The 26619-nt window shown below is 39.2% G+C and overlaps 1 protein-coding gene across 1 annotated transcript; it reads right to left on the reverse strand.

Moving 5' to 3' along the window:
- Positions 1-863: 863 nt before the first annotated feature.
- MOSPD1 (motile sperm domain containing 1) lies at positions 864-24908 on the reverse strand. The gene is made up of 6 exons (XM_055563472.1): positions 24757-24908; positions 11954-12209; positions 11768-11843; positions 10117-10334; positions 5100-5261; positions 864-2651 (listed from the first exon to the last, which is right to left on the reverse strand). Exons 2-6 carry the CDS (start codon positions 12105-12107, stop codon positions 2620-2622), a joined length of 642 nt encoding a protein of 213 aa, XP_055419447.1. The 5' UTR covers positions 12108-12209; positions 24757-24908; the 3' UTR covers positions 864-2619.
- Positions 24909-26619: the final 1711 nt, after the last annotated feature.

A 26619-nucleotide genomic window follows, 5' to 3' on the forward strand; every position in this document is an offset into this window, starting at 1 on the left:
GGAAAAAAAACACCCACTCACCAGAAAGCAGGGGATGGCGAACCAAAAAGGTAAATAAATAGCTCTATGAAAAGATGGTCAACCTCACTTTTAAGTTAATAAAAATTAATAAGAATGAGGATACTCTTTACTGATATAGAAAGTTCTTCTGGGATATAGTGTTAAGTGGGAAAATAGCTGGGTGCAGAATAGTATTGGGTTGGCCAAAAAAGTTTATTTGGGTTTTTCTGTAATAGCTTATGGAAAACCTGAACGACCTTTTTGGCCAACCCATATAGCGCATGTTACCATTTATATATAAAGCACTAAAATAAGAATCTGTATTTGGAGAAACAAAGTATATTTAAACTAGTAAAAGTGGTCACTTGTACAGGGCTGAGTGGATAGGCAATGGGGTGGGCAGGGATGGTGAGCAGAGTTTTCACTGTATACCTTTTTAGTTTTTTATTTTTGAAGCACGTAACTGTTACCTATTCAAAATTTTTAATAACAAATTAACTCCCTTGGTAAATTTAAAAACTTAAGACATTTTGGCTCACATATTTCACTTCTCATTTTTGCTTATTTAACTCACAGAAACAGGAGACACCTTTAGGATACAGGGCTTCCCCGATAGCTCAAGCAGTAAAGAATCTGCCTGCCAATGCAGGAGACACAGGAGACCTGGGTTTGATCCCCGGGTTGGGAAAATCCCCTGGAGAAGGAAATGGCTACCCACTCCAGTATTCTTGCCTGGAGAATCCCATGGATAGACAAGTCTGGCAGGCTACAGTCCATAGAGTTGCAAACAATTGAACACAGAGACAAAAATTTTGAGTTCCTCACAGACATACCCAAACAAAATGTGTAAATCAATGTGAAACTTCAGGTCTCCATTTTCTTTTATTTTTTAAAGTAATTTCTGTTCTTTACAATGTGTGATCACACGCACACAGGCACGCACGTGCACCTGCACTCGCACACATACACATATACACGATTTGAGATGGACAGAGAAACAAGGATAACTTTCAAACACAGACTTCCCTGGTGGCTCAGAAGGTAAAGTGTCTGCCTATAATGCGGGAGACCTGGGTTCAATTCCTGGGTTGGGAAGATCCCCTGGAGAAGGGAAATGGCAACCCACTCCAGTATTCTTGCCTGGGAAATCCCATGGACAGAGGAGCCTGGCAGGCTACAGTCCATGGGGAAGCAAAGAGTCGGACACAACTGAGCGACTTCACTTCAAACACAAGGGTAATTTTTTTTTTAACAAAGTTCAAAATAGATTACATTTATGTGCTTTTTAGTCATTACACAATGTACAGACATGATCCATTTAATGATTTATGCTCCCCAAATGGTTAAACAATGAAGATTTTCTATGAAAGAGTATACATAAAAGCTTTGACTTTAGAAGCAAAGTACTGTTTCTTGCAAAAACCAACATCAGGCATATATCTTGTGTTTATCCTTGAGAATACTACAGTAGCAGTGCATAAATTCATTCTGTAAAAAGATCTGAAACATGATTTTCAAGAGACTCAATGCATTGTGCTCTCAGATAAAAATCCTAAGTCAAAAGATCAATTACTACAACACTAACAGTTAAAACTGCATATATATGTTAGAGATCAGAAGAGCTATAAAGAAATGTAAATAGTTGTGCTTCAGGGGACTTTTTTGGTAAAGTTGTTTTAATAATAAATACAAACTTATAAATACAACTTAAAAAATATCTCAGTGACTGGTATAAAATAGACAGATATCAAGGATTTTTTATGTTGATGCTTGGCTTAGAGTTTAAAGGTGAAAAATCATCTCCACACAAACCACCTGGCATTGGTAGCCCCAATCTGGGCTAGTACCTTACAGTCAGGCAGAGGGCTATGGAGAAAAGACAAGGGATTTTCCTCCCATACCATAAAGCATTATCCAGAGGTAAAGCTAGGGTGTACCAAGTAACTAAACAAATGTCTACCTTCCTTTAGAATTCTTAGACCAAATAGAATGGTCACCCTACTTCTTGGTGGCTGGACCACAACCTATTCTGCAGTTCATCAAATGAATTAAATATGTCTTCTGTGAGAGACTAAGCATGATCCCTCAGTACTTTATCCTTTTAATTACTCTCTACATATTGACTGTAAAACTCGTATTTTAGAAACACCATGGCAACTGTTTATAATGGTAGAGGACAAGGCATAGTTTACATAGGAACACTGATGTTCGTACCTAGGAAGTAAATGTACTTTTACTTTTAGGCTGGTCAGTTTGCTCTTTTAGGCCTTTAACTTTGAAGAACACATGACTGCAACAATCAAAGTGAATTAGAAAAAGGATGAGGAAATAACAAATGTCTTAATTAAGTCTTTTGCATGGGTGGCTTAGATGTAAAAAGAATTTCTTCAAATAATTTCCTAAGTGTCACTCAGAAGCCTCCTTGCTATCTGTAACATAATGTGCTGGAGTCCTTGGAATAAAATTATAGAGTAATTTAAAATATATATTATACATTTGAAATGATTGTAAATCATTCAATAGTTTGTAGCATGTTAATGGGGTGAAATAGAGATAAAAGGCAGTCCACATTCATATTTTCAAGATAAATGTACTTTAGAAGTCAACTGAACTCCTTGTTCATGTTCTAAATATAGCCATTGTGATAAGACCTGAAAGAAAAAATTGGAGCACAGTTAAAGACATGCATTTTACAAAATCTTTACAGCACAAAGCCAGGCACTCTACCAAGAACTCAAAATAAATTTGAATTTTGATACTATACAGATACTATAGCGGAAGATATCCAATATATAGTAATTGGCAGTCATTGGATAGATTTAAATAAATCACTAATGTCTGGCCATAGCTAATTTTTTAACCATTAAATATATCTCTCACATTTTCCAGTCACATCAGCTATAATAATAGCAGACATGGCAGTTTAAAGTGTCAGTAGACGCAGCCAACTTTATCAACAAAAACAACGTAAGCCTATTTGTATTCCAGTGTCCTAGAGCCACAGAGAGACAAAAGCATATATTTCTGCTTAGCTTGTTCCTTTGGAAGAGACTCCATACATAAGAATTTTAATAATATAAGAATATACTCGGTCCTAAATGGTTCTTAAAAAGTGAGTGATAAAGTACAGAGAAGGAAAATAATCGCATAGGACTTGGGGCAAAGATGCCCCAAAAGGTTAGGCTGAAGTAAGCCTAAAAGATGAACAGGAAAGACAGAAAACAGTAAGATGGGCTGGCATTTCAGGTGAGTGAATGGCAAGAACAAGGGCATAGAGGTAGGACTGGGGCTCCAGATGAGCTTTGGGAGGTCAATAAATAACCTAACGGGCTCTAAACAAGGATTTACATAGAGAAGCAGCTAGACAAGATTAACTCAGAGAGGACTCGGAGCATGGAGTCTTCAGTGTCAAACTATGGAGTTATACTTCATTCTATGGATTATGGGGAATCATTGAAGGTTGTTGAATAGAGTGGTGGTGGTGAAACCAACTCAGAATTGAAATCAACCTGACAGTAATGTGATGGGTGATTTTGGTTGAGGGGGAAATAACGGGGATAAAAGGGGGAGGAATAGGAAGAGAAGGGACACAGATAGAAGTCAGGGAGACAACTCAGGAGACAATTTTGAAGTTTAAAAAAAGTGAGCACACCAAGGAACTGAAAAGAGTTGGCATCTCAAAAGAGGTGAGAGGAGACAATGAGGAAAGAGTCATGCATCACCAGAATCCTAATCTTTGACACATGGTAGGTATTGAATAAATGTTTGTTCATTTGAACTAATTAACTATAAGATTTCAAGCCAGGATGACTGAAAGAAATGATTCAATAGCAGACAAGGGAACTAGTTTAAAGAGAAAGGACCACAATATTAAACAAAGCTGCCTTGGTTCATCTTTATCACTGTATGTGCTTTGTGTGTTTCCCTAAGGTCAATTCCTAGAAGTGGAAATGCTGTATAATGGAGTGTATGCAGTTTACATTTTATACATGTTTTGCATGCATGCTAAGTCACTTCAGTTGTATCTGATTTTTTGTGACCCCATGGACTGTAGCCCGCCAGACTCTGCTGTCCATGGGATTTCCCAGGCAAGAATACTGGAGTGGGTGACTATTTCCTTCTCCAGGGGATTTTCCAGACCCAGGGACAAACCTGTCTCTTGTGTCTCCTGCATCGGCAGGCGGGTTCTTTACCACTAGCGCCACCTGGGAATCCCATACAGTTGTAAATCAGCAAAAGGACAATAATGGAATAAATATAGTATTTGGTACTAGATAAATAAGTTCGAAAGAACCAAATGTAAGCCAACAATTAAATCTTAAAATACATTTTACCTCAACATGCTTCTGAAGCAATATTTTTTTGTTTTTCTTTAAAAAAAAAATCAAGCCACCACCATCACCCCATATACACATAAACCACCACTACCACCTCCAGGCCATAAAAATTGCCTACATAGGGAGGGGCAACATAGGCGTAGAGGACTAGGAAGTACAAACTGTTGGGTATGAGGCTCAAGGATGTACTGTATAACACAGGGAATGTAGTCAATATTTGTAATAACTGTAAGTGGAAAGTAATCTTTAAAATTGTGTTAAAATTTTAAAAAATTAAAAAGAATCAATTATAATCAATGACCTTAGGCGAGCCATTTAAAGATTCTGGGCCTTGATTCATGTTAGGAATGCTTGCTTTAGGTTTAATATTAGTGTTTCTATAACTTTCATGTTTCTACAATGTATACTTTAAGTGTTTAGGATACAATTTAGTCCAGAATCGATTTTTTTAAAGAAATAATGGGATAAATAAAGGAATAATGTATTCTTCTTTTCAAGAAAAAAACCTGCCTATGCTATGCCCTGGTGGCTCAGAGGTTAAAGCGTCTGCCTGCAATGCGGGAGACCCGGGTTTGATCCCTGGGTCGGGAAGATCCCCTGGAGAAGGAAATGGCAACCCACTCCAGTATTCTTGCCTGGAGAATCCCATGAAGGGAGGAGCCTGGTGGGCTACAGTCCATGGGGTCACAAAGAGTTGGACACGACTGAGTCAAACTAGTACTAGTAGTATGCTATGCCCCAATGCATCTTTAAAACACTTACCTAAGATATAAGCAGCCACTAATTTTTGATTCACACTTAAGTGGAGGTAGAGAGGCACCAGCGATTCCACATCCCCCAGCGTGGGAAGCATCAGAGCTGTAATACACACCACTGCCAGGAAGACAGTCAGTAAACTAGGTCCTGAGGAGACAGTTCTGTTTTCTGTAAAAAGACAAGAATTCCTGAGATTTCTTCTAAAAACAACTTAGATAAAAGTTCATTCATATAGACTGGCCACCACTCACCAGGATTCTGGTTTTGTCTAACTTCTCTGATACTTTCTCCATCATTCCCATCCCATGGGACCTTATCTGTTGGACTTATCTGGAAGCCCATTACAGGATGGAATGTTCTAGTGGCCATCATCCTTTCCCCACCACCCCACTGGAATTTGTAGAAAGTGTTTGAGCATGTATCACCTGTGTATGTTTACAAATTATAGGCATAAGTACTGTACTATTACATTTAATATGAAATATGCAAATAGAATTTTAATAGAATGGGCTAAACACAGATAGAAATTGAAGTTCTAGCATTGTCTTCCCATATCCCTCATGCACTACTTGTGTGTCCACTTTGGAGCCCACTGCAGTAGAGCTACACTACCTTCTGGGAGTATCTTTGGTAGACCTTGAGACAGGTTTGGTCCTAATAACTGCAGCATCCTGCTACCATTTTGGAAAATGTTAAGGCACCAGAAAAGGTTCAACTTTAATGTTATTAAAACTGCCTATGAAAATTCTTGCCCTCCACTCTACCTGCATTTATAGTACAGAAGAAAACAGCAGAGACAATATCCGGCAAATAGTCTGCTAAATGAAATAACTGAGTCACAAAAGGACAAATACTACACGATTCCATTTGTATGAGAAATCTCAAATAGACAAACTCATAGAATCAGAGTAGAATGTTGGCTGCCAGGGGCCAGGTTGCTAATCAATGAGCATAAAAATCTCAGTTATGCAAGATGAGTAAGTTCTAGAGATCTGCTGTACAGCATTGTACCTACAGTCCACGATACTATATTGTACACAAAAAGTAGTTAAAACAGTAAATATCATATTGTGTTCTTACTATAATAATATAAAATTTTTAAACATTTATTATCAGGTCTGCCCTTCTATAGATCTGGCTGTACAGAGCTATATAGTATTCATACCCATATTTTTAAGAAACCCACCAGAATTTTCTGTCTTACAGCTTTTCCCACTACCCTTCTTTTCATTAAAAGAAATAGCCAACAGCAACACAATCTTTGTGTTTTATTAATGAAAAACACTGTTCATTTTATTATTAGATGCAGCTTTTCTAAATTATTAATACCTTAGCTGTTGTGTGAAGCTTAATTGAGCCTCACCAAAGCCAGATAGCTGAAAACAAATTCAAAGTTTACAGTGATTATTGCTTGAGATGAAACAATAGCATAAATGCCTAAAAACAAGTCTGTCTTTTGCTAATGAATATAGTACTTTTTGTCCTTGTTGCAAAGGTAAGTTTTCAAGGCAAATATTTCTGACAACTACACTGCTCAATGCAAACCCACAGTTTTATTCCTTGAAAGATAATTTCAAGAAATTTTTACTGTTTAGAGAAATTTCAAAAACATTCACATAAATGCTTGACATTTTTCAAAGTGGAGAGTTTTTCTGATACTACAGGGTTGTAAAAATTTCACAGATACAGAAAAAAATAAGGGTTCTTCAGTAATCCCATCTTCTTAGAGATAACACTGTTAATAGCTTGGTATATAGATCCTTGCAGATTTTATAAATGCCCATATAAACATGTAAAATGATTTTTTACTTAAATGAGACCATATTATACATACTGTTCTTAACTTTTTACTCTCACTTGGAAAAATATTTGACTCTCTTTTTATGTCAATATAGGACAATTCTATTGTGTTGTTGTTTAGTCACTAAGTTGTGTCCAATTCCCATGGACTGCAGCCCGCCAGGCTCCTCTGTCCATGGGATTTCCCAGGCAAGAATACTGGAGTGGGTTGTCATTTCCTTCTCCAGGGGATCTTCCCCACACTGAGCCACCAGGGAAGCCCATTCTATTAAATCCTTGTAAATGTCTGCATGACATTCCATCTTTTGAATATTTGTAATTTAATCAATCCCCAATTTATAGACTTTTAGGTCATTTTCAATTCTTTATTATTATAATCAGTAATAAAGAAAGTAGTTTTCTTAAGCCAAATAGCACTAGCTCAAACCTGGCATCAGGCATAGCAGTTTTTTAGTAATATAATTAAGATAAACCCACTAAGATTCAGATGAATCCTTTTAAAACACCTTTTTAATGACCTGGGCTTTGGTATTTTGTGAAAGTATGCTTTGTGGGTTTCTCTTCAATTTCTGTTAAATGAAATATATATATATGTATATAATTATATTTATGCTCATAGACAAGGTCTAGAAAGTAACACAGAACACATAAAGGCAGATTTGTTAAGTGTGTGGGATTATAGGTATTGTTTCCTTCCTTTAATTTGTTACTAAGATGTCTTTTATACAATACATAAACTTGAGAAGAATTTCTCATTTTTACTGCCTTTCACTACATTTTAAGATCCAAATATCTTGAGATATAGCCTCTAACCATTTTTCCAGCAAAACTCAAAGAGAGAACCTCACAATATTGTTGTGCCTATAACATACCTAATAAACATTTTCTACAGCTAAAGACATGCAAAAATAATGACTCCCATAGAACAATTGCAATTTCTTTCAACATTTTGATTCAGAGAAACATAATGAAAAACCTAGAATTCCATATACTGGAAACCATACATAATTTACTATTAATTTAATAAACAAGAGAAGCTAAAAATATCACTCTGTGAGCCTAGATTGAATAAGTTACTCTTACACTCTATTACTTTACTCAATTTCCTGCCATATTATTAGAAGCATTGGGGTAACTACCCACAAATGGGACTTGCTGGCCGAGACTGTGGGGAGTGAGGAGCTCTACTGTGGTATTGCCCTTGCTCTACAAAGGAGCAGGAGACTTGGAAACTTTTTAAGATAAAGAAAAACAATCTAACAGACTACCAGGTGAGAAGTCCAGCCTTTCTACTGAGGCCCATGTACATATTTCCTGTATAACTACTCTGTGCCGGGCACTGTGCTAGGTGCCAAGGACATAATGATGAACCAGACAAATAAGGTGCCTGCCTTCTTGAGCTTCCTGACAAGGATGGCTTAGAGAGGTGTTTTTCCCCCCAAAAACAGAGACTACCATGTACTATGCCAATATCACCAATTCTATTCATCTACTTACTCCAATTTTACATTAGAACAATTCTCTAATGTACCTGAGATACAAAGGTTTGTTACACACATAAAATAAGAAGAAAATGTTCAATTAATACACATTTGTATTTTAGGATGATTTTCACTTGAATTCTAACAAATTTAAAAATAAAAGAAAAAAAATATGTAAAACACTAAACCCTCTTGGGCATCACACCAGTCTGTTAAACACAAAAGTGATCTCCAATGACCACTTTAAATTACAAAATTAACACCCCAAACCAAACACTCAGATGGCCTTTCTTCTTCTATAGAAGGCATTTTAAAAGAGGAATCTTGCATTTCACATCTATTTATAAGTCAACTTCACAGTACCGATTGGACATCAAAGTGTCCATTTGACGTCATCAAATGTCATCAAAGTGACATTTGACAGAGATTCTCTTTCACCTTCAAAACATGAAAAACTAGTTCTGTCAGTTAATAACAGTTGCTGAGAAGAAAACAATCTACTAACTACTACCTAATTCCTAGTCTTGGTATCACCAGCGAACCTGGGCACTCCCTGCATGGAATGAGAAGACACTTGCCTCCAGCCAATGCCTGTCTTGTCAAAATAAACATTCTAAGATGAACAAACTGATAGGGATTTAAGAATTAATGTAATGACAAGTAGATGGTTTTTATTCCTTTATATATAGTGTTGCGATTTCAAGAACAGGTGCTATCACATTTATATATCAGGATCAAAAAGTCACCATGCTTTTCTATGGAAAGTTTTCTCTTCCTCCCTTTATAATAGGGTTGAAGGGAGATAAGAAGAAGATCAAAGGATGGGGGAATGATGTCCAAAGAGTTGAATATGAGGATACTGTCGATGTTGAAAGAATATATCATAGCACTCCTGAATATCTAAGCTGGAAGGAAATGAGGAATGGAGAGGGATTCAATTAACAGTCCACAGGGGAAGGGGATATTATAATCTACTTAGTTTAATTAACTTCAACTTTAATGAGGTTTTTTTTCCAAAATAATATGAAAAGTGCACCAAACTTGGCCTACTGCCAAGCACAATTTCTCTCCTTCTTCGAATTAATTCAATGAGAAAGGATATAGGAAAGTCACAGAAACAAAAGTACAGAATTGCCAAATTGTGCTAGCATTGTAAAGTACAGTGCCTGCAGTCTCAGGTTTTATAGACTGAAAAGCTCTGGCAATGACTGCCCCTGCCTTACAGCCCTGTCTCAGTTCAGTTCAGTTCAGTCGCTCAGTCATGTCCGACTCTTCGCGACCCCATGAATCGCAGCACGCCAGGCCTCCCTGTCCATCACAAACTCCCGGAGTTCACTCAGACTCACGTCCATAGAGTCAGTGATGCCATCCAGCCATCTCATCCTCTGTCGTCCCCTTCTCCTCCTGCCCCCAATCCCTCCCAGCATCAGAGTCTTTTCCAATGAGTGAGCTCTTCGCATGAGGTGGCCAAAGTACTGGAGTTTCAGCTTTAGCAGCCCTGTCTAGTGGAGTTATTTTCTCCCCTAAAAGGCCAGCTTGAGGTCTCTTGTTCAATTCTAGGTACCTGATCTCTACATTCACTTTTGAAGTAGTCAACTAGGTTTAGAGTGGCAGGTTATTGTTCTAGTAATTATTCTTTGCTCCCTGATTCATTTAAAGTAAGAAACATGTAAGACCTCAAAAGGACTTTAACAACCCAAAGTAAAACAAAACAAAACAAAAAACCAACACAACGCAGTTACCTGGTTGAAACGACTGCTCAAAAAACAAACTTTCAGTTAAATGTTCTTTTATTCTTTTTTCCTCCTCTTCCTTTTGTTGTTCTTTTGCGGACGGGAGAAGAGTAGCCACAACCTCTTTCCTTCCTAAAGCCTTCCTCTGGCTTTGCTCGGAAACTTGGAGACGGAATTTGTCTATTACGCCATAGTGACAGGATCGGACATCTCTATGACGAATTACACTGAAACATTGAAAAAGAACAAATGCGGTTTAGGTTTCAAACAGAATTCTGCAAGAGATTTCATACATATTTACTGAGTGTAACCAAATACTCAAATACAGAAACTTGTTGATGATGTTTTTTTAAAAAAAAAAAAAAATCACAGTATAACCCCAAAAGAAATGGGTAATTCTTAAATATTTGATGAATAAGAGTCTAAAATAAAAGGATAGGTAAAGGAAATTCCTTTTCACAATGACATTTTTTCCTGGATATCTCTGTGTAGCAATATTTACTAAAGAGGATTATATATGAAATTGTTTCTTCCCCACAAAAGTCTCAAAAATTCCTATTGCCACTTATTTATTGTTCAAAAAACAAAATAACAAACCTCACCCTAGACTTCAATTAAAATTGAAGTCCATGCACAAAGGCAAAAATAAGCAATCGAATAAGTAGGTAATCCAGTAAGACCAATGCAACAGAAGGCTAACAATACATTTCTGTATTTCTCTGAAAAGAGTATAAAGCAGTGTAATTTTTTATGAAAGTTATCTTCAGTGCCATTCATTTTTACTTTATTCTTAATAGAGAACACAAAACAATTAAGTCAAAGGTAACACATTTATGGGGCAAGATACTATATTTCTTTGGAATAGTCCTTATCATGTACACAGTGAAAATCAAAGAAATATGCAAAAAAACCTATCATCAAAGATACATCATTTTATGGCTCTGAGATGATGAAAATATATGCCAGAGAAAAAACTTCTGCTTCTCATTCTCATGGAAGATTTAAAGCAATACAGTTTACTTGGTAGCTTAAATTAAGGGCTGGTCATTAGATCCATCTGGTCACCTCTAGTTTTAAAGTGAAAGTTAAATATGAACAGCTTGAACAAACAATCATTTATCTGACACTTTAAGGCCAAATTATCTGGAAGAGCTCAGCTAACATTTTCCAGATGAGTAGTTATACACTTGCTTCCTGTTTGTATAGACTAACTCAGTTTTATTACTGAATCATTTCAGATGAATTTACATTACTATTTTTCTCAGAGTGTAGCATTATTAGTCCCTCAATTGTCACTATAATAGCAAGATGTTCCAAAGAAGACTAAATTCCCTATTATAGCTAGAGAAATGTACAGGATTAAGTTAGAACTTTAATTTCATAAATCTCTCTGCTATGACTAAACGCACAACCACGAGGAAATGTTCATGGAAATATTAACACACACCTTGGCTCCAACATAATGAATTATTATGTGGCCAACCTGTTTAGAATTTCTTAGAAACTTCTTAAAAAGAATGTTGACAGACAAACTCTCAGCAAAAATTCAAAATGTAATGAGTGCCAAGGTGGAGCAGCTTTAAGAAAAGATCTTTTGCAAGTTAAACACATAAATATCAACACACTGAAAATATATTACCAGGAAGTGCTTTTGACTTACATATCCATACAACACTGAGGCTTTACTGCACCTGCAGCGTCAACGACAACATACTTATTTGGAGTAGTACACAAAACTGAAAGAAAAAGTCACAATGGCCATTAGTGATTTTTAAAAAATTAGTTTCTACAAGTCAAAAATTAGTAGGGAGTAGTTCAATCCATACAACAGACCTAGGAGACTCACCTTTGAACTTCAAGGCAAACTCATAGGGATTATAGAGTGTCAACACTTGCTTATGTGTTGACTGGTCATCTGCATAAAATATTAGCTCTGTGGGAAACACAAAGACAGGAAGATTTCCTTCCACTAACTCTGGCTGTCTTTTTTGTTGATGCATTGGCACTAAATCCCCCTCGCTGAGGCGTCGGTTTTTACAGTCTCAAATCTACTTGGGATTTTTCTTAAAAATCAGTTAAAAACTCCAAAGCATTTTGGCAATCTGGAAAGAGAAGAGAGAAAGCAAGCTGAGTGATAACTGTTTTTCATGAGCTAGCTGTGACTAGCATGGTTAGCATACATTAAAACAGTCCCCAAATCATTTAAACATGCCTTTGACTTTTCCTCTTGGTTTACTTATACAGGTTCTACTAAACTCTGCAAAGAAACTTATACATGCTCCTTTCACATTTGGGATATCAACCTATGATAAGTTACTTACAAACTTGAATACAGGAATAAAGAAGGCTTCCTATTTAATCACCCTCAAAGAGGTGCGACCAAAGGGTTGTCAGTATTTTAAAACCTCAGATTAAAAAAAAAGAATACATTTTGTTACAACATATTTTATGTGAGCCAATCAGAATTCTTAAAGAAGAAAAAAAAAGTAAGCTTCCATGATTTACAGGGGAAAAACACAAGACTCACTTTTTTAATACTCATTATTTAGTCGCTAAGTCATGTTCGATTCTTGGTGACCCCATGAACTACAGAATGCAAGGCTTCCCTTCACTATCTCCTGGAGTTTGCTCAAATTCATGTCCATTGAGTCAGTGATGCCATCCAACCATCTCATTCTCTGTCACCTACTTCTCCTCCTGCCCTCAATCTTTCCCAGAATCAGGGTCTTTTCCAGTGAGTCGGCTCTTCGAATCAGGTGGCCAGAACATTGGTGCTTCATCATCAGTCCTTCCAATGAATATTCAGGGTTGATTTCCTTTAGGATTGACTGGTTTGGTCTCCTTGCTGTCCAAGGGACTCTCAAAAGTCTTCTCCAGCACCACAATTTGAAAGCATCAATTCCTCAGCACTCAGCCTTCTTTATGGGCCAACTCTCACATCCATACAAGACTACTGGAAAAACCATAGCTTTGACTATATGAACCTTTGTCAGCAAAGTGATTTCTCTGCCTTTTAATACATTGTCTAGGTTTTTCATAGTTTTTCTTCCAATGAGCAAGCTCTTTTAATTTCGTGGCTGGAGTCACTGTCGGCAGTGATTTTAGAGCCCAAGAATATAAAATCTGCCACTGCTTCCACTTTTTCCCCATTTATTTGCCATGAAGTGATGGGACCAGATGCCATGATCTTAATTTTTTGAATGTTGAGTTTTAAGCCAGCTTTTTCACTCTCCTCTTTCACCTTCATCAAGAGGCTTTTTAGTTCCTCTTCCCTTTCTGCCATAAGGGTGGTGTCATTTGCATATCTGAGGCTGCTGATCTTTCTCCTGGCAATCTTGATTCCAGCTTGTGCTTCTTCCAGCCCAGCGTTTCTCATGATGTACTCTGCATATACGTTAAATAAGCAGGGTGACAATATACAGCCTTGCCGTACTCCTTTCCCAATTTTGAACCAGTCTATTGTTCCATGTCTGGTTCTAACTGTTTCTTCTTGTGCATACAGGTTTCTCAGGAGACAGGTAAGGTGGTCTGGTATTCCCATCTCTTTAAGAATTTCTCACAGTTTATTGTGATCCACACAAAGGCTTTAGCATAGTCAATGAAGCAGAAGTATTTCTGGAATTCTCTTTGTTTTTTTCTATGATCCAACAGATGGCAATTTTATCTCCGGTTCCTCTACCTTTCCTAAATCCAGTTTGTACACCTGGAAGTTCTCAGTTCACGTACTGGAGAACAGTAATACCAAAGAAGTTCTCGCATTATTGCGGATGTTCTAGGCCCCATATTAGATTTCCCAACCTGGGGATCCAGCAAAGGGACTGGAAATCCCCAGGGAATCTGACTTTGGAGGTCAGCGGGATTTGATTACAGAGCTTCCACAGGACTTGGGGAAACAGAGACTCTTGGAGGGCACAAACAAACCTTGTGCACACCAGGATGCAGGGGAAAGGAGCACTGACCCCACAAGAGACTGAGCCAGACATGTCTGTGAGTGTTTGAAAGTCTCCTGCAGAGGAGTGGGTTGGCAGTGGCCTATCGCAGAGACAGGGGCGCTGGCAGCAGCAGTCCTGGGAGGCGCGTGTTGGCATAAGTCCTTTTGGAGGTCGCCTCTAGCCCTACCACAGAGCCTGTAGACTCCAGAACTGGGCCTCCCCAGGTCAAACAACCAATAGGGAGGGAGCACAGCCCCACCTATCAGCAGACAATTGGATTAAAGATTTTTTGAGCATTGGCTCTGCCCACCAAAGCAAGACCCAGTTTTCCCCATAGCTAGCTAGTCCCTCCCATCAGGAAGCTTCCACAAGCCTCTCATCCTCATCCATCAGAGGGCAGACAAAGGAGTCAAGAACTACAATCCCACAGCCTCCAGAGCAAAACCCACAATCACAGAAAGCTAACCAAAATGATCACATGGATCACAGCCTTGTGTAACTCAATGAAGCTATGAGCCATGCTGCGCAGGGCCACCCAAGAAGGACAGGTCATGGTGTAGAATTCTGACAAAATGTGGTCCACTGGAGAAGAGAATGGCAAGCCACTCCAGTATTCTTGCCTCAAGAACCCCATGAACAACATGAAAAAGCAAAAAAAAAAAAAAAAAAAAAAAAATCATCATTACAACAATGCTTTAGTTAGTGCCTCTGGCAGCGTGGGTGGGACAGTTCTCTTAATCATTTTTCTATTGAAACCCACAAACAGAAATGTCTTGAAAAGAAGCCGAATATCCAAACTTGCTGAGTTTTCTATGCAAATTCAAGTCAGTTAGCAAGCCTTGGCATGCAAGTGGCACCATGCCTCCCCTCCTACATAAGTACACAAGCTTTGTGAGAGCTATTTTCTTCCAACTTCAGAGACCTTTTTGGATTCCTTCTGGGGCTCTTGAATATGTTCCAGAAAGTTGTAGCTGGCAGAAGTCTGCCTGTCTGATAAGTAATGTTTCTGCATTTATTTCCTAATCTAATTTTGATCAACAACATTCTTAGTTAGCACCCCAAATATGGCTTTGTAAAATAAAATATGAAAGCAAAAATATACAATCACAGAAAATGTCTGAGTTTTACCTTGTAGATCACAGCTTTAGAATAGGCCACAAACCATTTAATACTTTGCACTCAAGTTCTCATACACTCAAAGAGAAATATTAACAAATGATTACATTGTTTGATTTCTACCAGCTATCAGGGCTGTGATTCTGACTGGGGCTTTGTCCACTTTTATCAAATAGGATACTGTATAATCATGTATGCACATTTTTATTCTTTTTTCCCAGCTGAACATTGTTGTTCAGTCGCTAACTCATGTCTGACTCTTTGTGACCCCATGGGTTGTCCTTCAACATCTCCCAGAGCTTGCTCAAACTCATGTCCATTGGGTTGGTGATCCCATGCAACCATCTCATCCTCTGTTGCCCCTGTCTCCTCCTGCCCACAATCTTTTAGGTGAGGAACTATGTCAAGAGCTGCACAGAGATACAAAAATGAATAATGCACTGGCCTTGCTCTCCAGAGACTCTAGTCTAACTGAAGAGACAAAACAAATATTTAAGCTACTTTTATTATAATGCATACTGCTGTATATAAAGTGCTAGGGAGTTAGAAGACTGCCTGGATAATTCTACCTGGAAGAGAGGCCAGGAGATAATATTTGGGGTGGCCCTTAAAGAAAAGAAAGGCTTCTGTGTTGGGGGGAGTGAGCAGGGAGGGCATTCATTCCTGGGGATCAGCATAAGCAAAGACACAAGACTGTGAAAGCAAGGCAGAAGCTTGGTAAGGTCAGCATCCACAGGCTGCCCCAGAGCCCACTTTCTGTTTGTACACTTATGGCATGCCTATAGCTCATATGTGTTAGGTTGTTGTTACTGTTTTGACTAAGCTCAAAGCACTCGACATTTTTATTAATAATAATATTTTACATAGGTTTAATTTACAACAAATTACAAACTTCTTATTAATTATATATACCGAATGAATTGATATATGTAAAGCCTTTAGCACTTGCTATAGGCAAGGTGCTACTCTAAGTATTCGTTGCTATTACTAAATTAGGAAAAGACCAGACAGACAAAAAAAATGCCAGAAGGCCTCTCTTTGTCCAGTATTCTTTCCACTATACCAAACTAACTGTCCATTTCAATAAAAGAAAACTAAAGTTATTCTGAAAAGCATCTGATAAAATTATTTTACTTCTGAGTTTTTATTTGCCATAAATTTCATTCCTTTGTTAAGAGCTATACACATTTCTATTTGGATAATGTACTCCTGGAAGTTTGGGATACTTTTTTGAATAGAAAATGATAAGCTCTACAATTACTTTCTTAATAAGCTTAGCTATCAGGAATAGAACAACCAAATTTGGCATCACTAAATAATATTCAACATCTTACTCTAAAATTCAAGGTGAGAATTTAGCTTATGATAAAAGGTAGCATCTCTAATTTGTGGAACATAGTTCAGTCAAATGTTGATAAAATCAGGTATCCACCTAGAAAAAAAGTTGATTTTATGCCTCACTCCTTATAAAATGCCAAAATTTAATTGTAATAAATCCCAAATGGTACAAAGCTTTAAATGTATTTTTAAAAACATAAAAGCACTAGAAACCATGGGAAATCTGTTGTTTTTTTTTATATGATCTTAGGCTAACAACCAGAAACCAAAAAGATAATAAATTCAACTATACAAAAATTTTTAAAGTTCTGCATGGCAAATAAATTTTATAAGTAAAGCTGAAAGAACATTTTAAATTCATATCACAGGCAGCGTGTAACTCCCCTACTATATACAGAGGACCCATAAATCATTAAAAAAAGATAATGCAATATAAAAATGAGCAAACACTGTAATATTTTATAGAAAAGGACATACAAATTGTTTTTAAAGTTACAAAAGTATGTGTAACTTCACTCACAAGAGAAATACAAACTAAATCTATACCGAAATACATGTTTTTACCTGTCAAATTGGCAAAAATAAAAATGTTTGACAGTACATGGTGGGAGCAATCAGGCATGTTCTTACATTGCTTCCAAGGATATAAATATAAATTGGCACATCCACTATACCTGCTAAAATTAAATGTATATAACTCTCAGATCTAGAGATTCTACTTCTAGGAATGTGTTGGGCATAAATATTCCCAAATAGTCCCCTTGTGTGAAATCCTGTATGAGAAAGGTTTGAGGGATTCTTTTTTTTGGAGGGGGGTTGTTGTTTTTTTTTCTTGCAGCACTGAGTATTAATAAAATAATTTATGTGAGGCACATAGAATGAAGCTTGGCATGCAAGAAGGGCTAGTTGTTGCAACAGCAGAAGATTGGAAACAGCCCAAATGGTCATTAATAAGATTTCATTAAATTAAGTATGATAAAGTCATTTGCTGGGATACCAGCTATCTATCAAGAAGAAAGGGGAAGCGCTTTGGCAGGGCGCAATGCAGACTATAGGATATGCTAGTTTTGGTGTGGAAAAGGGAGATAAAAGACTATGTAAACCTATTTTCTTGGATATGGGGAAAATATCTTTGGAAGGACAGCCAGGGCTGCCCCTGGAAGGACAAACTGAATGGCTGAGGACAGGGGTGAGAGGGAGTTTTCTCTGAATACTGTTTTATATCTTTTGAATTCTGAACCACATGAAGACCTAAGTTAAAAGTAAAAAAAAAAAAAAAGGTTGAATCAAACAATAACTCTACTAGAGGCTAATTTGAGAAAGGTGCCAGTTTTGAAACATAAGGTATTTAGAAACCATGTGTGAAAAATCTGTTAACTGCTCTTTCCAATTTATGATCTTTTAATAACATTGAAAACCTTAACCTATGTGTTAAATAGAATGATTTTAATTATTTAAGATAAGTTAATATGCAACAGAAACTCAATACAATGAGAAAAAGTAAGATTTATTGAAGATGACTTGCAAACCTAGGAAAATATAAAACTTTGTCACAAAGGAATATGAGGCGGTTTGTAAATCTGACTGAGAAGTCAAAATTAAACACACAGAACAAGTGCTAAACTCTTGTTTCTAACCTCAAGAAGTTAGTTGGCACAGGTCAGAGTAGATTATTAGCTTTAAATGATGGCTTAGTAGAAATTCTTATTTTTGAATTTTGAAGCTTTCTCTTTATGAGTTAAATATTTTCCCATGTATCGTGAATAGGCTGGCTGTCCCCTGGTCACCATTTTCAGCAGTTTACTATTTCTTTTCAGATTTCTGTTGCCATTTTTCACTTATCTTGGCTAAGATATAAATCGCCTCCCAAACTCCAACCAGTGGAGATGAGGGAGGAATTAGCACCAGGTCACCAGTGCAATATTATAGACTCTGCCAACAAACACAATGGAGTGTGACACCTGCCTTTAATGAATGGTTTTCCGGAGACCAACACTTTCTTTTTGCTCTAGTCAACGTTGCAAAATGATAAAATGCAAAAATTCTGGGGACAGATTATACATTAAGCTGGTAAAACCTCACGGCAAATCAGTTAATAAGGTTGCTTTCTGAAAGTCAAATACACACAGAGTCAAAGAATGTCAGCTCCTAATCCTTCTCATTTTACCAATAAGAAAAGCAGGCCCAGAGTGGTTAAGGGTCTTACCCAAGGTTACACAGGATATTGGTGGCAGAACTCTGGTCTTCAGACTCACACTTCCCTATACAATAATCATCTCCTCTGTGTCTCAGTTCAAAAATCCTGCTTCCCTGATGCTGATGGCCATTCATGCCCTCATCTCTAGAAAATTCCCCTGCTTTTCCATAAAAGAAGAATTCTCAAAGGATGACCCAAAATTCAAGTCTTGATGCATGTGTTTCCTTTTTGGTTTTATCAAGGAAAAAAACACAAACAGAGAGACAATTTCACTTACTAAGTTGCATATAGTTTCTTTTCCTGATTGTGAAAGCAGAGCTATGGCTGTCAGTAACCCAAGTTCGAGCTTCCTTTGTGGTTCAGATGGTACAGAACCTGCTTGTAATGCGGGAGACCTGGGTTCAATCTCTGGGTTGGGAAGATCCCCTGCAAGAGGCCATGGCAACCCACTGCAGTATTCTTGCCTGGAGAATCCCCATGGACAGAGAAGCCTGGTGAGCTACAGTCCATGGGGTCTAAGTTGGACACGATTGAGCGACTAAGCACAGCACAGCACAACCAAACTTTACTTTATTCTTCCTCTCTGGACGCCAAAATTTTACACATTCTTCAAAGCCTACTTCAAATGTCCCCTCTTTGTTGACTTCATCTACTGCTCTAATCTACAAGGATCTCAGTAATTTTATAACATTATTTTTTAATGTACTTATTTCATAGAGTGAATAATTTGACATTTGTTTTATGTGGAGTAATTATGACTCTCCAGATTTCAGGCATAACGCTATATTGTTTTTCTCTGGGGTTGTGCTTGTTTTGTTTTTTGCATGTGAAGACTAGAGATCAATGTTAGGCATTAGAAGATACTGAACTCAGCAGTTAACCTACAGGTGTCCACTAATAACTGGCTCCTCCATCAGCTCCCTTTCCCCATAGCTGAACACCCTTTATCCGCAAAAGACAGGCAACTGATCCCAATTAGAGGAACAGTAAATCTATGGTGGCTACCTGCCACGGGCTGGGGTAAGAGGAGAACAGAGAGCATCAGCACTCCCAGCTGCCTCTCCCCTCCCCCCTCCCTCCCACTTCCCTCTCCTCACCATCCCTGCCTCCTTCCCCCTTGCCCAACTAGGCCAGCAGGGTTTAGAAATCTGAGGCTCTGATATACCCCGGACATTACAGAAAGACAACACCACTCAGAGCTCCTGGTACCGGAAACTGCCTCATCCTTTTCCTCTGTACCCAAAGCACAGAAATGCAAACATGAATGAAATTTGAAAGAAAACCTTATGTGTGCACACCACCTTGTGACCAGTTTGCAAACTACTCTCCCTCTAAAAAAAAAAAAAAAAAAAAAAAAGAGAGAGAGAGAGAGAGCCTCAACACACTGAAATCGGCACCTATACTTTCTACCCGCACTTCTGGGAGGAGACCAATACTCCAAAGTGTGACCATTTGCTGTCCTTCTCACTTAGGATGGACCAGAGGAAGGGGAAGACAAGGCTCTGAGATACACAGGGACATTTGCCCTCCCCACCCCCTGCCCTTTTTGTGGGGGGGATAGGAGGCTGCAAGAAAAATGAAAAAAGTAATTCTTGGGGATTCTTGTATCAAACTGGTTCAAAGTTTGAAACAGTTACGCATGATTCGAAGTACAGCCTGCCCCAGACACTAGTGAGCCATCTGCGTGGCTACAGTGCACCGGCTACTTCCTACCTGTCCCTGGCTCTTGTGTTTACTGATTAGGGGACCCAGCTCCACCTTCAGGCCAGTCCCCTTTTATCTGGGCATAGGGGCTATCTCTTTCTTCCATACATCGTGCAGTCTCTGCCAATGGCCAACTAAATAGTATATAGTGAACAGCAATATGTTCTTTTGCTTTACTCTCACTGGTATCAAAACCTCTCTTTCCTTCCCATTTCATAAAGTCAGCTTTCCTCATCTCTGAGCTTCTGGTATTATCTGTTAGGCTCTTTAATGGCTGGTCTGTTCCTAAAACTGACTCTTTCACAAGCAATGTTCTAATGTTCATGCTATATTAGATGGTTCACTGCTCAATATTAGGCAATTTTGTTTTTATACACTTTCTGGTTTTTTTGTATAATTTGATATCTTACAAGATTGACTGCTATAAATAATATGTATTGCTAGGCTATTACATATTTAAGATGTAAAAGTTAAGTAGTGTACGTTTTAAGGTTTAAAAGAAATAAGGATGGGGAATTCCCTGGTGGTCCAGTGATTAGGCCTCTGTGCAGGGGGCATGGGTTTGATTCCTTGTCAGGGAACTAAGATCCTGCATGCTGTGTGGCATGGCCAATAAATAAAAGAAATAAGGATGCCCTCCAATAATGTCTTTTTAAAAACATTTCTTTCTAACTAGTTATTTGCAACCTTTGTTTTACAAAATCCAAATATGTCTTCAGTTATTTCAAGATGTATGTACAATTCTCAAAGTCCATATTAATTAACTATATGAAATACATATGTTGCTATGAAGAACACTCTCAGAAGTTTGAGGATCACAAATTATTTCAACAAACATTTACTGAGCACTTATTATATACCAGGCACTGCGCTAAGGAATATGGAGAAAAGATGAAATCATGGTCTCAGCCCTCCAAAAACTCAGTCTAGTACAAAAAATGGATATACATAGTAATTAGGATAAGATGTGAGAGAGTTAAAATGCTGATAGATACAAAATACTCTGGGATCATAAAGAAAGTGACAGTCTGCCTTAAATAGGGGTTTGCAGTAGGAGTGGAGGGAGATGGGGGTGAATTCCAAGGAAGAGTATTTGTGGAGGCATGAAAGGGACTCTTAAAATGAGCTTTAGCATTGCCTATGGTTAAAAAATAGCATGTGTGGGGGAGCAGCAAAAGAGAAGGCTGGAAAGGTAAGCTGGAGCCAGATGGTGAAAATCTTCTAAGCCAAGTTTGAGAGGTTTAGACTTGATTCTGGATGCCAGCGTTTCTCAAAATGTGGTACCAGACCAGCAGCTTCACCTGGGAACTTGCTAGAAATGCAAATACTTGGGTCCCACCTTAGATCTACTGAATCAGAAATTCTGGGGTTGGGGCCCAGCTCTCTGGTTTTAGTAAGCCCTCTAAATGATTCTGATGCACACAATGCTTTGAGAACCACTGCTGCAGGCCAAGGGAAACTTGGAAGGATTTAGAACAGGGAACTGACTGGATATGATCAGAAGGAGGAGACTGGTTGCCACTCACCACTCAAGCACAGGGCCTGACTCCAAAGTAGCTACCATAAAAAAAATATTAAATGAATGTGGCATGGAGAGGTGAGGGGCTACACTAAGGCAGGAGTAATGGAGAAGAAACAGATTGTAGAGATGTTTTTCAGGTAGCTCAAGTTGAATCAGGTGACTAGGATATATCCATACAAGAGTGACCAAAATGGTTTTTATATAAAAAGCAAGCTATAATCTTGTCGACTGTATCAATTACTGAATGTTTTAAGAAGTGAGCCACACAGACTCTAGAAAAAAGGGGAGGTCAAGAGCAATTTCTATGTGTTCCCACAGGGTCAAGAGCAAAGGGTGCCCTGGCATGTACATGAATTTTCTGATCTGCTTGGCAGTTCTACATCTCCCTTGAAGTTAATAAACTGGTATTCATATTAACATAGAAATCTTTTGTGAGTTTAGTTAGTATGAATCAATCCCTGAGACTGACTGATAGTTTCTGAATGTGCTGGCAAAATGCAATTTTGAAAACCTGATTCTTGTTCTGATGATCTAATCAAGGTACTGCCAAGGGGAAAACCTGCTACAGCCTTTTTACGCTACTTTCATCACTGATCACATAGCCCATTTAATTCAGGTAGAAGCTGGAAAGAGTGAAAGAATCAGACTTTGTACTATGTCCTGAAGGTCAAGAAAGTCAGGTGAACTGTTATTTCTAATTTTGGAGGCAGGATTTAGCTGAAGCAATCTTCAATTTCCTGACAGAGAGGAGGGAGAGAAAGGTACAGGTCAACCTACATGGTTAACTTACCTAATTACCTAATGAGAATAGGACTCTAGGTACTTCTTGTCACATACTGTATGTTCCTTTCAGTTGATAACCAACATCTTGGCTTATTTAACCAGCTTATTTTATCCAAGAATAGTGCCCAATCAAAAACTGCACTATTTTGTGGAATTTGAGAGCTATAAGGGGCTCTGGAGATTAAAACAAAACTTTCAGATTACAGATGAAGAAATGGAGGGCCTCAAAGAGTAAATCACTTAATCTATTTATTGTAGGGCAAGGTTCTCCACAATGCTACAAAGTGGCAAAACAAGATTCAGAACACTAATAATCTGTTTCAGACAAGATTTAAAATTTCTCTTTCATTTTAAACTTTTTAAAATCAGAAAAAAATAATTACTTTATTGAGCTATTAGAGACATGGGAAGCTTTTCTTGCAGTTTCTTGTTTTCTGCTTTTCAGAAATTGGAGTTAAATGTAAAAGATCCATAAGAAAAAAAAATTGAAAGCAAAAAATTTAGGAAGAAAATGTGCAAGAGTAAGTTAAGGGAAGAAACATGCATTATGTTATAAGCTATTTGTTCTATTTTCTATCTTTGCCTATAACATGGTAATTTTGTACTGAATACTGTCCATTACATTTAAATATATTTTATAAATAAAAGGAATTCAAAAATTTCAAAGATCCTGGTATGTGAGTAAATGTCTTATTCTGAGAGTTCTAGAAATGCTTCAGAAACTACCTTAATCTTGAATCCTGTTTGGATAAGAAGACGTGAACAACTTGAAAGGAACATTTGGCCCTGTTTCCTGTTTTCCAAACTTCCCACTGCTTTATAAGCAAATATATGTGTAATCTAAAAGCTGGTGTCCATCCCCTATTCAATATCCTGTATATGGTATTTTCTCCGCAGAGATTTCCCAGCACTTAGAGGAAACAAGTGGACAAGAATTTCATCAAGAATATATTATTCCCGTGTGTGCCCTGCCTGAAGAAGTAGATTTTCCCCTTCTGCCTGCAATTCACATTAACACAATGCATTCTGAAAGTACACTACTGTTTAGGCAAGATCCAAAGGACCCAATTTTTCAGGTTTATGTCCTCTTTAGCGCCCTCAAAGATTAAAAAAAAAAAAAATCCGGACTTTTTCCCCCCAAGTTAGGTCTCCTCGATTCTACTGGGACAGAAATGCTACTTCAGTCTAGAGAGGAGAGATGTCAGCTACTTTATCCAGGGGGGACACCACAGAGCATTGACGAAGGGTTGGAAGGCTGAGCAGGGAGATCAAACGGTCCATCTTAGGACTTCAGCTCCACCAGGTTGGGGCCCTGCCTTTCCAGCCCTCGTCCCCACACCGGCCGGCTCCATGTGAAACCGGTCATGTGAGCCTGTTTACAGCCGAGCAGCTGGTGCAACCATCAGGATCCGTGCGGAGGTCCAGGAAAGGAAAAGATACAGGCCACGTACCCCTTACCAACCCCCCCCCCCCACCATTATTGATATTTCAAGAAGGCGTTTCCTGTCACTCCCAGCCTCTCCGCCCCACTTTCATCGCCCTCCAGCGATCCCGGGACTCCTCTCTCCAGCCCAGCCGATTTCCTTCCAATTGCTCGCCGCGGGGACGGGCTGGGCTGGGAGGAAGGACGAGGACGATGACAGCCCGAAGGTGTCGACCTCCCTCCCCTAGCCCTCCTCGAAACATCCGCTAAAGAGTTGTCCCTGGAGTCTCATCCCCGGGGCAACCGAACTCTGTCTGGCAGGCACCGGGAGGATCTCGAGCCAGCTGCCTCCGCCCGGGCAAAAGCGAAACACACACGAGCCGGCCCGACCCTGGGGCGGAGATCCGCGATCGGCGAGGCAATTGACAGTCAGAGATGGGACAGCAAGGACTCCATCTGCCTTCCCCCCACCTCCCACCCGCGTCCCGGCGCCGCGGAGCCCGGCTGTCAGTCACAGAGCCAAGCTCCGGGTTTGGGTACGGCTCATTCTTTCCGCCGGGTCTCTCGGCAACGTAACTTCCACGTCTTCCCGAAGTCGGAGAAAGTGGGTGACGGGACGGTGGGGGACTCTCACCTCGGCAACACCGGCTCCTCGGAAAGCAGCTGCGATTGCTCCCTCCGGTCCTTTGTCAGCATCTCTAAGCTGCACTGCCTGCTGGGATACCGGAGGACTCAAATACCACCTCTCTCCGCCCTCGAGGATGAGCTGCAGTTGCAGGGTGGGTGGGAAGAAGGAGAAGAGGTGGAGCCGGGGGCGGGGCCGGATCCAGGGGCGGGGCTTCCTTGCTTGCTACCTGGTCTCTGGGTTTCTCCCGGCTCTCTCTGACCTGCCCCTCCTCTCTTTCCTGCTGCCCCTTGAGGAGAATGTGAACTCTTACAGAAGACAGTCTCTCGTTGCATTTGTTAGGCAGTGATCCTTGACTTATTCCCCTACACACACACACACACACACACACTGAGGACAGAAGCTAGTTAATTCTACCTCTGAGGCATCTTATTAACCACCTCTTTCTCCAAGCCATCCTCAGTGCTACAGGCTCTGTTTCAGCCCCATGATTTTTTGCTTGAATCATTGCAGTAGCCTTCTGATTAGACTCTCTCCTTCCACTCTTGTCTTTGTCTAAACCACCTCCCAGACAGCAACCAGAGGGATTTAAGATGTATATGCAACATATTACTCTTCTATTTAAAACCTTTCAATGTCTCAACAGTATCTACAACCCCTTAGCATTTTATATGAGGTCCTCTGCAACCCTTTTCTGATAACTCAATACATGAGCCCATCAACTGCCATTCCTGGAAGATAGTAGGGCCTGGGACAACTCAACCAGCACTGGCTGCCCCCAATACTCCCCCTTGAGAGGCCACACTGTCAGTAATGCTCATAGGCCCCTTTTGTTATTGTTCAGTTGCTAAGTCATGTCCAACCCTTTGCGATCCCATGGACTGCTGCACTCCAAGCTTCCCTGTCCTTTACTATCTCCTGGAGTTTGCTCAACCTCATGTTCACTGAGTCAGTGATGCATCAAACCATCTCTCCTTGGAGTATCATTAAAGAGAGAATTTTCAAAATTAAATTTTAATGATGTCCATTAAGGAGAATAAGGTACAGCCACTCTGAGCCCCCTCCCTACAAGTATAAGGCCCAAAGGATTTCTCCCAATTGTCCTATCCAAGCAATGGGCTGCCAGTAGATTTCCCTTGGGCTCAGGCTTCGGATGCCTTTGCTCCAAGATTCCCACAGTTATAATGCCCTTCTGTCTTTGCAGTACCTATCTATCTTTCAACACCCAGTGAAAATGTCACTTCCTCCAGTAAACCCTCCAGGATTGGCCATGATCACAATAAACTCTTGCCCCACCACCATATAATGTTACTTATTCTGCTTTGGAATTCTTCCTGACTTAGGTAATCACTGGTCATGTATATGTCTTCCTTTCTCTCCTGCCTAGACCAAGAATTTCTCAAACCCACCCATAGCTGGCAGCAGAATGCCTGATCCAGAAGAGACATGATACAATTGGATGAAATCCTTCAACTTCACTGCATCTGAAGCCCTAGGTAGGCCTAGAAAGGATCCCAGGCAAAACCTCATATAACCACCACCCTCCCTTTACTAGGACATCTCCATCTTGACCAGATCACGTGCCATTTTGCAAATACAAACTGGTTAGGCAGCAGAGCATTGCAAAAGGACCAAAGCTTATACTTCCCTTGCAGGTCAGACTGGTTTGTGGTACAATATATGGTTGTGGAAAATGTAACTGGTATAGTTCACATGACAATGCGATGTAGAAAAACTTCATGGTGCCATAGAAAATAACTGAGTTTCCAAATACAAATATCCGTGTCTCCTACTCTGGGGAAGCTTCAGACTCCTATCTGCTTCAGTCTACTGTTGGGTTCCATCCACATCCCTTCGAACCTTATAAACCAT

Source organism: Bubalus kerabau, chromosome X (genome assembly GCF_029407905.1).
Source record: "Bubalus kerabau isolate K-KA32 ecotype Philippines breed swamp buffalo chromosome X, PCC_UOA_SB_1v2, whole genome shotgun sequence".
NCBI classification, from domain to species: Eukaryota; Metazoa; Chordata; class Mammalia; order Artiodactyla; family Bovidae; genus Bubalus; species Bubalus kerabau.

Coding starts and splice junctions, on each gene's coding strand:
- MOSPD1 (XM_055563472.1), bottom strand. CDS start 12,107: ATGCATCAACAAAAAAGACAGCCAGAGTTAGTGGAAGGAAATCTTCCT. Junction 10,335..11,767: donor CCTCAGTGTTGTATGGATAT/GTAAGTCAAAAG, acceptor TCAATGTTTCAG/TGTAATTCGTCATAGAGATG. Junction 2,652..5,099: donor AGTGGCTGCTTATATCTTAG/GTAAGTGTTTTA, acceptor TTTTTCTTTCAG/GTCTTATCACAATGGCTATA.